The 15,191-nt window shown below is 45.4% G+C and overlaps 1 protein-coding gene across 1 annotated transcript in view; it reads right to left on the reverse strand.

The window, feature by feature from the left end:
* Window positions 1-13,034, reverse strand: part of ATRN (attractin) — a 151,380-nt gene extending 138,346 nt beyond the window's left edge. Inside the window, exon 1 of the mRNA XM_074147313.1 lies at window positions 12,636-13,034. Coding sequence (XP_074003414.1) covers window positions 12,636-12,976 — 341 coding nt within the window. The 5' untranslated portion in view covers window positions 12,977-13,034. The remainder of the gene's footprint in view (window positions 1-12,635) is intronic.
* Window positions 13,035-15,191: the final 2,157 nt, after the last annotated feature.

Raw genomic sequence — 15,191 nt, forward strand, 5'->3', positions numbered from 1 at the left:
GTCTATATATTCAAGAGCTAACAATCAACACGTACGATCAAGGGGGAAAGCTTATAAAAAGACTCCTAGCTACAGAGGCATTTCCACTCTTAAGTCATTAGCAGAAAGGAGAACCTCTGTCAAAATGCCAGGCAGTCACTGTAGATATATATACATATGTGCATGTATGTATGTTTAACCCCATTAAAATTATAGCTATCAGGTTTTTTTTATTTAATTGGAGATTAAAGGGAAAGCAACTTGTGCCAAGTGACAGTCCTGACCTGCTGTAAATCGTTAGCCCATCACAAGCCCAGAATCCCAAAGGGCTTCTGACAGTCTGTTCATTAGGCACAGCACCTTGTACTACTCATATCACATGTAAATTAGGGGAACTTAAGTCTCCACAATACTTTCTGGCCTCAAAATGAGTGGCTTTTTTTCTTCAGATAGGTCAAAGATACCACAGAAATCATTCATAGTGGTTTATCTCCTCCAGTATCGATGCACAGTGGCCTTCATCCAGCTACTCTTAATTTTTCACTGTGAATTTGTTGCTTCTGGCCACACCATTCACAAAACCTCTCTGCTACTACACACGACAGGAATCAGCAATTCCAGTTGTGTCTACAGCATCCTATAAATCTTCTTAAAGCTGAACAGTAAGATTTCCTTCAGTGGATCACAGGAGTTCACTTATTTACTGGCCTTGCTACAGAAAAGCATGACAGCCTTGATGCCCAAAGAGGACCTTGTGTAGCCTAGACATGAAGTGCTCACGCTTTTGCAAATCTGCTGATGTTCATGACTCCACCATAACTTTAAATCATTAGGAAATTCATTAAAAAATAAAGTGTAAGCAGAAATCAATGGACACATACACAGTTGTCTCCTACAGAATTTCTTCTTCAAATCCACAGGTAAAAGCGATGAATCCCTTCGTAAGCGCTGCCTTCTGTTCTCCAGCCTCAACAGAGGAAAAAATACATCTCTCTTTCAGGTAACTCTACGGAATCAGGGTCTACAGAGGAGAGGAGGAAGCTCACTTAATACAACCATTTCCAAACTGCAGTGTGTCTACAAAGCAACAGGGCAGAATGTCTTTCCCTCCTCCTCACACTTGGTGTGAAGAGAAGCTCTCAAATCCTCCTTCAAGGCATCACAGAAACACAGCTGCTTCCTAGAAGGCTTCAAAAAGCCTACACGTAGAGAAAGATTTAGGGACTGAGGAGGAACACAAAGGTTAGAAGATTGGAATGGCAGAAATACTTGGATCACAGCAGTTGCGTATGCCCCGAGTCCCATGGCACAGCCTAGGTTTTTAGCCCAGTAGTTACATTTTTACCCCAGAACAAGATGCATGAAATGACAAAAAAGGGAGAATCTCCCTTTCACCTTTCCTGAGGCAACCTCCAGCCCAGCCATAGTGACTTGCTTTGGAGGATGCTCCTTGTTCTCTATCGCAGCAGGTCTGTGGGCCAGCATCACCAGCAGCCCACCTCCTACAAGACCTCACCAGCTTTGGTGAACATCATGGTAAAATATGGCTCACCACAGTTCACTGCTTGAGGCAGCCTGGTATAGAATTTTATAGGGGAAGACACTATACCATGGTTTCACCATGTTTCTGTCTTAGCTGCCTTGAGATGCTGAAAGATCAGTGGGTTTTAGGAGGCTGGAGTACAGCAAAGGATGTCTTCTCCAGCATGATGCCTCATCTCATGCACGCTCTCATACACACACACATCTTGTATTGAAAACCAGCAAACCTCAGGCACAAAAGATATTCTGATCCCCTGACCAGCTTTGATCAAATACCACGATTTTCACAAGTGGTGTTTTTTTTTTTTTCTTTTAATTCCACATGACAAATTCCTGTCAGCACTGAATAGAGATATTAAGATCACATTTAAACTTCTTCACTTTTAACACACAATATCCTTTTTCATAAGCCTTATTGAAGATGATTTAGGCATATTTATAGTAACATTAACCACATTTCTTCTGTAGGACAGTACTATTCTCAGAATAGACAAGCTGGATTCCAGTTGCCATGCAAAACTGCCATTAAAGTATGGCTTCTAAACCCCAAAATTCCTATGCAAAGAGCATCATAAACAGAACATCTTCGAAACATATAAACAACTTGTCCTTGTTTCATAGGTAGGGAAACCGAACGAAGATTAGATGATGAACTGTATTTCTGTTTGGTTCCTCAAGTTGTGCAGTCATTTATTCTCAAGGGAATCACACCCTATGAATGCTATGGCTACACAACAAACTTTGAAAAAGTAAAACACAGATAAACTGACATGGTGGTACTTGGGGTTTTGGCAGAACTGAAGAGAGATAAACAAAAAAGTAACACTGGCTCTGATACCACCCTTTTCTTTCAGGAGACACTCCCACAACTTACAGCAATATAAAACCTGAGCATCTTTGCTTAAAAGATGCAGACAAAGAAGAAGAGCTGCTCTCTACCTCCAAGCTACCAGAACACGTTTCACCTTTTTTCCAGCTAGCATTAAGCAAGGGGAACCCACATTTTCTTACCCATAAGCCTTGTTCCAGCTCACAGCGACCAATGCCCTGCCGAGATTTCAATCAGTGCAGCCATCCACCATCCCTCACTCCCCGCAGCGGGCACAAGCACACCATTACCCCTCTGCCTCTCCCCTTTGTCTCTGCTTCAAACCCCAGGTGCCCATACTGCCGTGTCCACCAGCCACGGGACGCGCAGCCTCCCGGCGATGGGGCTCAAAAGCAGAAGTGGAGAACAGAAACCAACCTCAACTCCAAACACGCTTCAGAAGAAATGACTTGCACATTTTATAAAACCAACCAGCCTGGCAACCTTGGGCAGTTCTTCATTTATTCATTCCCTTCGGCTTTTCAGGACTGAAGTCCCCTTGCACCCTTTTTATTCCCCCCTAGGTGCTGTTAGAAAAGTTACAGGCTATAAAGTCACTACAGCTTTTCCAACTGGATCACATCTTCCTGTTTTCCACCAGAAATCCGACTCCCTATCCTTTCACATTCAAACACCAAGCCTGCATAGAAATTGTTATTATGCCATTCACACTCGGGAATTGTGCACACATTGAGACAACATTTGCCTGCTGTCCCAGAAATCTTCAACAGTTCAGGTTACTGAGAATAGCTGCAAATGATACAAGAACTCCTATTCTAACATTATTACGTCTTACGTAGCTCCAAGTTTTCTTCAGACTCATCATATAAATTCAAATAAAACAAGTTAATAAAACATCAGTGATAACCATGAGGAAAACAAAAAAATAAGTATTTCCAGCAACATTAGAATGGATGTTTTAGAAAAAAAGTGCATAGGCAGGAAGTCAAGCTCTGCTTTTCACTTTGAACCACTTCAACACCTCCTCAAAATGATTCATACTCCAAAAGTTGAACGAGGGCATATTTAAACACCCATTACCATCCTCAAAATGAAAAACACTGACTTTAAAGAGTTGATGCAACTTGCGCTTGTGAGAAACAGACACTGACTGACCCAAATTTAAAGATCTGCCTGTTACATGTTTGAACGCAATAAATCAATCAGTTAACAAAAGTGCACTAACATACTGTCAAGCAAGCAGGCAGCAACTATAAATAAATGCATCTGGAAAGAGAGTGTATCTTGTACAGCAATAAATTTAGTTCCAATTTTTCAGCAACAATAAAAGCAACTGACCTCACAATTATGCCTGTTCCTAATCTCCATTTGAAAAAAACAATAAAAATCATAGAATCACAGAACCATCAGTGACCTCAAAAGCAATTATTTCCCAGTATATTATTTGGAATTCAATACTTTCCTTCCAGTGGACCAGCAACTTCGATGTCTGCTCACAATTTGGATACAGTATTTTTTTCTAGCAGCACAGAAGTCCTTAATGGGAAATAACACCGGAATCTTCCCTGAATTTTTTTCTCGTAACACTGACCTGCACAGTCAGCATTTCAGCCCCATACTACTTGGCATCTCAGGTCTTGCAATGGCTAGAAATCTTTTTCCTGGCATCGCCTTTGCTGATTCCATGCAAGATCAAAGTATATAGCAAAGGCAGACATTGGAGATACTAAGCTCTGAAATTGCTATAAAATTCATGTGACACTCTCCCCTCTGCATTAATAGGGTATCAGTCATGTAAATTAATCATTAAACAGGCAGGTGCAGAACTTTGGCAGGAAACATGCTGCACGTTGCTACAAAAAACCTTCACAAAGCCATCTTGAAAAGTTTATTTTAGAAGAACTGAAACATGTTCTCGATCATAACAAGCAATGAAATCCAAAAATTGTGCACAGGGTGAACCTCAATCATACATTTTCTCCAGATAAGGCAATTACATTCAAAATATCTGACAACAGTGCCACAATGCCAACACTTAGTGCATTACAAAACTGTGAAAGGAAGGATATAATGACACATGCACAAAGACATTGGTGGGGAAAAAAAAAAAAAAAAAAAAAACAACAAAACAAAACCCACTCAATACACAGCTATACATTAAACCAGCAGCAACTCACCAAAGCTAAACCCACTGGAGGTGTAATTTTTTTCCATAGCAATACTAATGACTGAAAAACAGCAGGGATGAAAACTACCAGAGCTTTAAAAGCAGAGTAATTGAAGACATAGTTATTCTTTCACCTCACAATGAAATAATATTAAAACCAGCCTAAATTTTCTGAATGGAAAAATAGTTCTCACCTTCTGTATTTCAGTTCATAAAAGGAGTTTACAAAAAATGCTAATTCATCTGTGCCAAGCTTCTTATACTTTTGAGTAGACAAGCACCACCTTGGAGACAGATATTAAATTTTCATGCAATACAAACACTGACTAATAAGAAAGTCTTCAAAAGGGTGTTTTCCTAATGTAGCCTTCCTTATTTTGTGTCCTTTCAGATTACAGGAACTAGCAAAGAAAAAAAACAAAGTTTCTGAAAAGCAGGAAATAGAAAGAGAAGAAAAATAATAGAAAAATTTGGATTTTCACAGCTGCATTTGTACATCCTGCACTAGTCCCTGCAGAAAGCTGAGTGGCACTGGCTAATAGTAAAAAAAATTACAGATAATTACCACCCATAACAGGACATATAACACTGTATCTCCACAAAGCAAGAACCTCTATTTTAATTTTTACGACATACAAGAAGCACGTCTGAGATGAGTGTTATGTACAGAGACACTTACTTCTGCAGCAACGAGCTCAGCAGGCGTGGTAGGGGAAAAAAAGGTACTTTTACACACTGGAAAACCCTTGGTCCACTTCTGCTACCATGATCTCCCGTAAACCAGCTCAATTCCACTTCCACACTTTCAGAGAACTGAAATTCTGAATCTGACGATACTGCAGGAAACCTGTTTTTACCAAATCAAGCCACAACCAGCACCAGGAACATTAATTAGATCCTGGGGCATCCTAGAAGTAGTTATATAATAAATCTGATTTAGAGATCAGCTGCCCCTCTTCAGCAGGAATATTGCTCAGCCAATCAGTAAAACTTTTAAATTCTTCTTCATCATGCGAGATGCTCTGTGGCCATTATCAGCCAAAAATACTGAGTCCATTTTCTTTAAAACATTATTCCAAAAATCGCCCACTGTTCTGATGTACTAAATTTAGCTTATCAGATTTTCCACACGAAGACTTTTAGTGTGCAATTAAGGTCTCTCACCATCCCTAATGATTTCACAACTTTGCAATCTGGATGGAGCCCTTCCATTTTGAGAACCCCAAGGATTTCAGGTTCTACAAACCAAAACCGTACCCTGAATTGTATGCATGCAGCACATCCACCAAAATCCTTCCAGCAACCTGCATCTCCATTAAATAAATATTTATTTTAAGCAAAGAGAGGGAAGGGCATTAGTGACAGTCTCAAGTAGACTCTAAAGGAACTCCACGTGGATCAGCTACAAACAAAGGAAGGGAACAAAAGAAGGAAACGAAGAGTAAACATCATTACTGGTTCAGTATTTCAGTGACTAAATGAGTATTTGATTCAAAGCCATGCACAAAAGCAAATTATCATCTCTGTTCTGTGCTGTGAAATTGATTATCAAATTTTCCAGCCCTGCTTTCAAGACACCGCAGTGGCTACACGGGCAGATGTTAGCACATGGCTATACAAGAACAAAGTACTGTAATAAAATTGTTGCAGTCCTCCTTCCGGTGCATTCCAGTTTGCAGCAGCTCAGTCCACCACCACCAAAACCACTTTACCTACAAAATCACATAATTCTCGATCCCATCTTCTGCATTTTTTACTATATCTTTTCACTATGCTTTAGTAGACGTGATTTAAAAGCTCCTAAAGAACTATGTGCTGAGAACATTGAGTGCAGGAAAAAAAAACAACAAAGCTCTACCAGATCAAGAATCTAATTCCAAGTGCTGCGCTTGGAACTTCAAATTGGAAAAAAATTCTTCAAGAAAACCAGCTGTTTAAGAAAAAAGCACCCAAGGGTATCATAAATTAATGCAACAATACAACAGTTTGGTCAGCAGAAGTATTTTCTCAATATATAGAGGATTTTCAGCATGGACCTTCATAGACACTTACATTAGGCACAATAAGCTCATGGTTTTAAGTTTTGATTGCTCACAAAAGCTTCAGAGGAACAAGCCAGGAAAGTGAAATCCACCATACGCATTTCAAGTGTTATTTAACTTTATCAGGACGCACGATACAAGCATTGCTGGTCCTCGTTCTTTTGAAAGCTTGAAAAAACCTCGCTGTTTCTGAGAACAGTGCTAACCTCAGTCATTTGTTGATAATTCAGTAATACATTTATGTTAAACGTAAATTGACTAAGATGGTAATGAACACCCAGTTGGACATGAGCTTATTTTGGATCCATAATGAAAGAAACAACTGAGACTGTGAAATAATGGAAAAATCCAGTGGCATGTCAGACAACTTCTGCTAAAGTGACTCAGGCAGCTATTCTCCGATATTCAGACATAGAGAAATGAGACAGAAATGTCTTTCCTGTTGACCACTGCAGAAAAGGAGGCATTTGCAATCAAGTCTGAGGCACTTCAGGGATCACGTCTGATACGTCCCTGAAACTGACAGGTAGAGGAATGTTATCCTCTACCTGCACCATTCCCGGAGGTCTCGACGCTCGGACGTGCTTAGCAGGAAAACAGCAGCCGGATGCTACATACTCCTTTCTCTCACAGGTTGAAACCATGAGCTGTTCAATAATTCCAATAACTACTGCTCCAACAGCGAAGACGTTTGATGTGCATGAAGCAGAGATGACAGGAAGGACCTAGTGTGCACTGCATTGTCCTACTGTTCTGAATTTTCTGCTATCGACTCCTTGCTATAAAGCAGACTGAAAAGTAAAGATAAGAAATGGGCTTATTGCAGACCTTAACAAAACCTCACACAAGTCAAATATTTGCGCTGGCCGTTCAGTGCAAGGCAAAAAGCGTAGAACATCTCAGATATTTCAAAAATACTGAATTATTTCACGGATGAATTTTTGTTCTTAAAACAGCTCTAGTAAAACATCAGACTGTCCAATGAAACAGTGAGAGTAACAATAAACCAGTGAGAATTCAGACAAAATATTATCCATGAGTTTCTCTCTCAATGAACAGACTATTTAAATACATGTTTAGATAGATAGAAATACAGATATGCATACGTAGACAGATACACACACCCCTCCTAGCAAAATTTTAAATCCAGAGTTGGAAATAATGCCTTCAAGAGCTAAATAAAAGCATATAAAGGTTCTTTTTCCCCCAATATACTCTTTAGAATTGATAATGCTTAAGTATTTCCTACTTGAACAGCTTATTATTTTATTACCAGTGCACAACATCTGAGCAAGCCTTTCACACAGCAACATGGAAGAGAAAATCATTTTAAAGCACGATAATGTACTAATGAAAAGAGAGAAACAGAATGGGGATCAGGCACAAATGCAGCACCCAAATCCAATTTAAGCACTTAAATTGATTTGATTCAAATTGCCAATGTCCTTAGATATATCAAGTACTTTCCTGACTTTCCTAAAGCTTTAAACTGCATCAGGTAGCTTTTTAAGACAATGGTTTGGTATACTAGCTTTTGACTAAAAGTCCCCATTTATTTAAGAATGGGAACTATGATAGTTCTTTGCCAGTTAGCAACTCTCTCAGGTTATGATTTACCCAAATCTTCGAGAGATAAAATTCCTCTTCACTGTAATATTCTTTGGCCAAGGACACTGTATTCCAACCAACTCCTTAATAATGTTCAATCAGCAGCCCATAACTGCCTCCATTAAATTAATAAAAAGGTAGTTTAAAAGATACACTCTAATCTTCTTTTTTTCCCCTCCAACTGTCATGTTGCATTGCTAAGCACCGCTTAACATTTTCAATCTCCCACCTCAAAAAAGTATTACCATGAAAGGAGAACCAGTGCCTTTACACACAAAAACCAGTTTTCTGGAATCACTTGGTATTTCATTATATAGTCTGTTCATATTTTCAGCGACAATCATACATCAAATCACCCACCAGTGTGCCTATATACATAACTTGCACACAACCACTGTTCCAGAAGCCAAGCACGATCTTGAATTTGTTAATCCAATCCTCTACAATCTCTGACCAATAAATCCATGCAAAATAGCAGTCACGGTCACTTCTTAACCTGTGCTCTACCTCCCTCAGCAGTCCTTGTCTGCCTGCTCATCAGACAGACGGCTGAAACAATTCAATTCAAGCAGGACAAGAGGTTGTGGCACTGAGCTACAGAAAGCGCTGGGAAGAGACTGTGGTCTCAAAGCTTGCAGCATCCTCTTGACTGTACAACACCAAACACCGGCAAGTTCGCTCTTGAGTTTGGTGCTCCTGAGCTCCCACTGCTCGAAAAACGTTATCTCCAGCGTGCTGCTGCAGCTCTGTGACTGGGAGACTTCTCATCCCTCCCAGCAGACAGCCTCACAGCAGCAGTCCTCTCCTGCCCAGACTACGGCAGCTTGAAGCCACTGGCCTGCAGCAGACTCCAGCCAGCACAGAAGCCCACTGGAGGTTTGTACAGAAATAGAAAACACAGGCGCATCAGGCACATCCTATATTTTCTATTTCAGCATCCCATAAAACCAAGATCTTAGTCTTTATCTTTAAAGAACTCAAGTGGCTGGTTCCAGATCTTAAAAACAAAGACAACAACAAAGAAAAGTCACCTGAAGTCCTTAGTCCTTCATAACTCAATCTTCTACACCCCCCCAAGAGCATCATGGATTTGTGCAGAGGTCAGGATTTTCTCAGAAGCCATTCCTACAACCAAGAGCAACCACTAACGAAACCACCTGCAGGCACACTTCTGATATGCCTCTTTCTTTTAAGGAAGACACAGCACACCACACATCCTTAAAAAAAAAACCTGCACACCTACATTAGAACAGCAACGCACACCCTATCATCCCCCCCTTCTGCGGATTGGGTGAAACGAGAGAAAATGGTCCACCCCAGGTTTGTTACCTGTATTTCTGACTGCAGTCTAAGTGAGACTTTCCCAATGAAGAAGGCAGGTAGAAAATTAGCAGACTGCAACATGAAGTTAAAATGTTCATTCTTCACTGCTAACACAGAAGATGTGCGGGATTAGTAGGTCAGTGAAGCCCAAGTTGTATCATGACAAACCCCATGTTCAACATAAAAAAGTCAAGGCCACAAATAAGTCATCATATACATCTAGATAAGGACAGGAAAATTAACATGCCAAATTTAATTACATCTCTCAGTAAAGCATATAAGCATGTGGAATATACCACACTTGCAAAATAATTTCCACCTGCCCTTCTACTTCCCATTTGTACCTACAGCATCTAATAACACACATCAAGCCTTTTAAAGCAAAGCTCTTGACAGCCATGCACAAAAAATAAAACAACCTGCAATGCCATTTCTGACAGGAGACAAAGTAAACTCAAGGCATGTGAAAGTTGTGACTGCAAAGCTCTACACGCTGCTAAAAACACTTGTTTGCACTTTTCTCAAAGCTCAAAGCTTAAAAACATTACTAGAAACTTCAACTCACTAATAAATAAACAAACAGCTAAACAAAACACCTAGAGAGTAAAACATGCATTATATTTGTAGTCAAAACTTTAGACTGGAATTTTATGTGAAAAAGAAACAAGGAGCAAAACAGGCCATTAGTAGTGGATATATACCAATACTATTTTACTCAGCTGCACCACTTTTGCCATTCAGAGAAGACAACTCTGCCTTTATTCAAGTCTCATCCCCTTAAAATGACCAATTTGTAAGTGGCTATTTCACAACGCTTTCTTTCAACTACAAGAAAATTCTTATCATGACAGTAGCAAAAAACAATAAAAAGGAAGTTTTCAACTTCCAGGGCTTGCCTAGCCGGGCATCGTTTTCACACAAACCCCCTTTCAGATTCGCACACCCATCTACAGACTGCCAAAAAATACCAATAAAAAAATAGAAGCCTCAACTCCAAAAGCACATAAAGTGTTCTTCCTTCTCAGCTTATAGAGACAGCTCCCCTTTCCCCAGATTTACAGCAAGTATCATCAAAGGGTGGCTGGTACTCTCCATAAGGAGCTCCCCAAGAAAGCAGTCACTGCCTAGAATAATCATTCTTTTTTCATTTCCTTCTTTTCCAGGAACCAGCTCTGCCCAGGGAATTCACCTAATGCATGCAGACACACACACTGATGCTCTCGCTGCCACAGCTGATAAAACCAAAGCAGGTAACCATCTTACAGACACCCCTTCCACTGAAAACCTAAGTTTACATAGAGAAGCCAAGGTGCATTTCCAGCCTATTCCTATGAAGACTTCCAATTTCTCATGCTATGGGATAGACTTTAGACACACAACCCAGCGGAGTATCCATCACCACCAGAATTGGTCTCAACACAGCAGACAACGCGCTTTCCAGTATGGCACAGCCCAAAGGTAACTGTCCTCCTGCACAGACACCCCTCACCCCCCCCACACACACAAATGCATGTGGCCTGGACAAGCAACGAGCCGGGAGGTCTCCAACCCCCTGCCCAGAACCACCCTTTAATCTTTTTTTTCCTCAGAAAAAAAAAAGATGACCCTGCCCAGAGGCAGACCTCTCACATCATCCCCCTGCCCTGTTCGATCCCCTCCAGATGCCCAGCCCTGGCCTCTTCCTCCAGCAATCCCAGGAGCCTCCTTCGACCAGGCTGTTATTCCCACTGTCCCTCCCCAGGAGCCAGCACTGCTCCTGCACACACTCCTCTGCCCCAAGAGCCGAGCCTCCCCACGTGCCAGCTACCTCCTTTAAGATGCCAGTTCTCTCCCCCACACACACCTCTCCCAAATTCACCCTTAACCCAACCAAACAACTGCTTACACTGTGTGCCAAGATGAGCTTGCTTAACCACCCCCCAAACACCCCTACTGCCTCCGCCCAGCCCCAACACCCGCTTGCACACCCTTCCTCTCCCACTCCAACCTGCTCCCAGCCACATCCAGTCCCCATCTGCACATCTGTGTTTCTCCTGTACCTGCCCCCACCCAGGAACTGGCCCCACACCCACACAGTCCTCCCACCGTGGCTCCCTTCTGCCTCTGACAATAGCCACCTCCACGCACATCCAAAAACAGCCTTAATTAGGCTCATTCATCCTTTATCCCTCAGACTAACACAGCCCCAAAGCCTACCCCTGCTGCCGCTACCCAATCCCCCCACCTTTACCTTCCCTCCAGACCTACCACAACATAAACCCAGTCACAGGCATTCCTCCCCCCGCCATCATCTCCCAGGCTCAAGCCCCGCGCGGTCCATTGTGCCCACATCCACACCTACCCAGTGTCCTACACCCACACCCCTGCTCCTACATCACCGCAGCCCCCCGAAACTCACAACTGACCCCCAGTCGCCCCTGTGCAACCTCAGCAACCAACACCCAAAACACCATCCCCTCAAAGACGCCTCTGGGGTACGAACACCCTGTACTCACCCACCGCGGCTCCGTGGGGCACCTGACACCCACATCCCCTCACTCCCAGGCCTCCCCCACCACTTACACCCCCAGGCCTGGCCTTGTGCGCTCCCAGCCCATCACACCCTGTCACCCTCCCTCACGGCCGCCTGCCCCCAGACCCTCCCCACCTGCACCCAAATCCCTCCTGGCCCCCCGCCTGGCTCCCACCCAGCCCTCTACACCCTCGCCCCCCTAGATCAGCCCCTTACGCCCACCCCCCTGTTGGCCTCAGACCTGCCGCTGCGCAGACTCGGCCAGGGACAGCCAAGCCCCTTGCCGTCCCCTCCACACGCTCCTTCCCACACCCTGACCCTCACCTGGATCTGCCCCTCGCACCCACGGCCCGTGGGCAACCTCGGCCCCGGAGGCTCCCACCCCTTGCGATGCCCCAAACCCGCCCCGAACCCCACACCTTCTCACACCCCCAGCGTCCCCTTGCGCAGCCTGAACCAGCGGCGCCGAGCCCCTGTTGTCCCCCCCGTCCCCTCTCACCTGCCCCCCGGTGCCCCCAGACCTGCTCCCCGCCACTACCAGCCCCTCATCCCCGCACCCTGCCTCTGGCACCCACGGCCATATTGTCCCGAAACGTCCCCGACCGGGGACACCCCCGCCCTCGGGGGACTCACCTGAAGCGCCCCCCGCAGTGCTGGCACTGGTCGCCCACCCAGCCGGGCTGGCACTCGCACTGCCCGCTGGCCGGCTGGCACCGCCCGCCGTTGGCGCACGGCTTGTCGCATTCCTTCGCCGCCTCCTCGGCAGCGGCGGCGGCGGGCCCCAGCCCCGGCAGCGCCGGCATCAACAACAGCAGCAGCGCCAGCAGCAGCCGCCGCGGCGGCGGCCTCCCGCCCCGCCAGCCCGGGCCCCGCCGCGCCGCGCGCTCCCGCGCCATCTGCTGCTCCCGCCGCCGACGACGCCGCCGAGTCCGGGAGGGGCGGGTGGGGGGCGGCGGCGGGACAACGCGGACCATCCGCCGCGGCGCCTCCCGGGACGGTGGCCGGCGAGGGGGCTTCCGCCGCTCCCGCTACGGTGGCCGGGAGGTGGGGAGAAGGAGGTGGGAAGCGAAGGCGGGAGGGGGAAGGCGACGGGCCCAGCGCGCAGCAGCCAGGCGGCGCCGCCGGGCCGCCGCCAATGACGTCACCACCCGGGTGGCCAATGGCAGCGGGGTTCTGCCTTCCCGCCCCGCCCCCTCCTGCCAGCGAGTCGGGCGGCGGGGGGCGGGTAGAGGGGCCCCGCGCCGGGCTCCTCTGCCGCGCGCGGAGCATAGAGCGGCGGATGGTGTGTGTCCCCCTCCCCCGCGCTGGGGTGTCCCCGCAGCCACCTCCAGGCTGTCCCCGGGCGAAGGACCCTCAGAGGCGGCGTTGACACCTCCCACCGCCACCCTGGGCCTGCTTCCCCGGCCACCCCGCCAAGCTCCGGCCCTAAAGCCGCCTCGGGGGAGGCCCGGCGAGGGAGGCGCTGAGGCGTGTTGGAGGCCTCGAGGCTGAAGGGGAGGGAGAAGGAACGAAAAAAAGCCGGGTTTGGGGTTTGTTTGGTTTGTTTTTTTTAATTATCGCTTTTGCTTTATTTGCTGCAGGGTGTTCCACCCGTGGCCGTGCGGCTGTTGGCACACACCCCCGGATGCTCCCGGCGGGGTCTGGGTGAGGAGGGGTGTGTGCCACCCCTGGTGCCTCCACACAGGGCCGAGGGGGCTGCCAGAAGTACAGGATGGCGAGGCTTGGTGTGTCGCAGAGATCAGGGCAGCGGGAAGGGGTCCTGCCTTCTGCGGCTGCAAGTGGGAGTAGTTAAAGCTGGAGTTGTTCGTGCTTAGGTTGCAAAACCCTGGGGTTTTCCAAGGGATAGTTCACTTAGTGCCGAGATCTGCCATCATTGGGCCTGGCTTAAACAAAATAAACTGCCTGCTGATCATGCAAGAAGTACAGTGGCACAAAAACCCAAGCTCACCAGCATGGGACATTTGTCATCACCTGGTAGTAAAGGTTTCCTGTTTAAAATCAGGGAGATGCATCTGTCTTTCTATTTATTTATTTATTACTATTTATTATTTATTAAATTACTATTTAATTGTGTAAGCAAGAAAACAGGGATCTGCAAAAAGGCATACCTTTGCAGCCTGGAAAACCAGTTAAGCTGATGCTCTCCAAGGATTTCTAGGCCTTAGTTCGTAACAGGAGAGGACTGAAGGAGAAGAAGTGAAGCAGTCTCTGGTCCTCTCCCGAGTTTGTGGGCAAAGCAGATGACTACTGTAAACACACTAGCAAGGATGCCATTTCTGGCAGGAAGGGTGGAGCAGAAACACAGATGCTATTTGAAATTATCAGACCTTTCATTTTCAGTGGGATGAAGGAGTGAGAAAGCTGACAATGTTCTTGGGTAAATGTTGGCTTTGGTCTGTCTCCATTAATCTCCTTGATTGTATCTAGAGTTACTCAAATAGTTAATACCTTGTTTCAAACATTGAAAGATGTCAACAGCTGAGAAATAAGGTTTTTTTTCTTCAACGAAAGGCAAAAAAAGATACTATTCACATTTTTTCCCTGCAAAAAGGGTGACGGGGTTTAGGTACAGTAACGCAAAGACAGACAACAGACTAGAGGGAAAGCCAACTGGCTACATTTAAATAGTTCGTTTGTATGTAGAAATCAAAATATTAGTTACCTTTCTGAGCTGAAGGAGGGTCTTCAGTGGGAGCTTCAGTGATTTCTAAGTGAGTTGTCAAGAATGGCCAGTGGTGAGCAGATAGGAAACTGGTTTAAAGACCAGTTTGTGTCATCTTGTCAGTCAAGCATCTCTAAAAAAAACATCGTTTTGCATTTTTTTTGCCTTTTCTGCTTGAGACCCCAAGAAGGAGAAAGAAATCTTGGGTTCAGTTCAGAAATGCTGGGCTGGGCTGACCTGGTATCCAAAGGGCTCCCACCAGTGGAAACTTCTCTGGCACAGCTTCTGTACCACGTGCGTTAGTTAGGTATTACCAGCTCAGGCCTGAGGTTGGCATCTGCTGTCAGACACCGTTTCCATCCTCCATCCGAGATCCTCCTCCTCTGCTCTCCCCACATCTGTTTGTATTCACTTGCAGTTATCAGAGATAACAGTACTCCTATTTTCACACCACCTGCTCCCCCCTTTCTTGCTAGTTGTTGCACATGAGATTGAAAGTAAAAACATGGGTTAACATGGTTACAATA

The sequence above is a fragment of the Numenius arquata genome, chromosome 5 (genome assembly GCF_964106895.1).
Source record: "Numenius arquata chromosome 5, bNumArq3.hap1.1, whole genome shotgun sequence".
In the NCBI taxonomy this organism is placed as follows: domain Eukaryota; kingdom Metazoa; phylum Chordata; class Aves; order Charadriiformes; family Scolopacidae; genus Numenius; species Numenius arquata.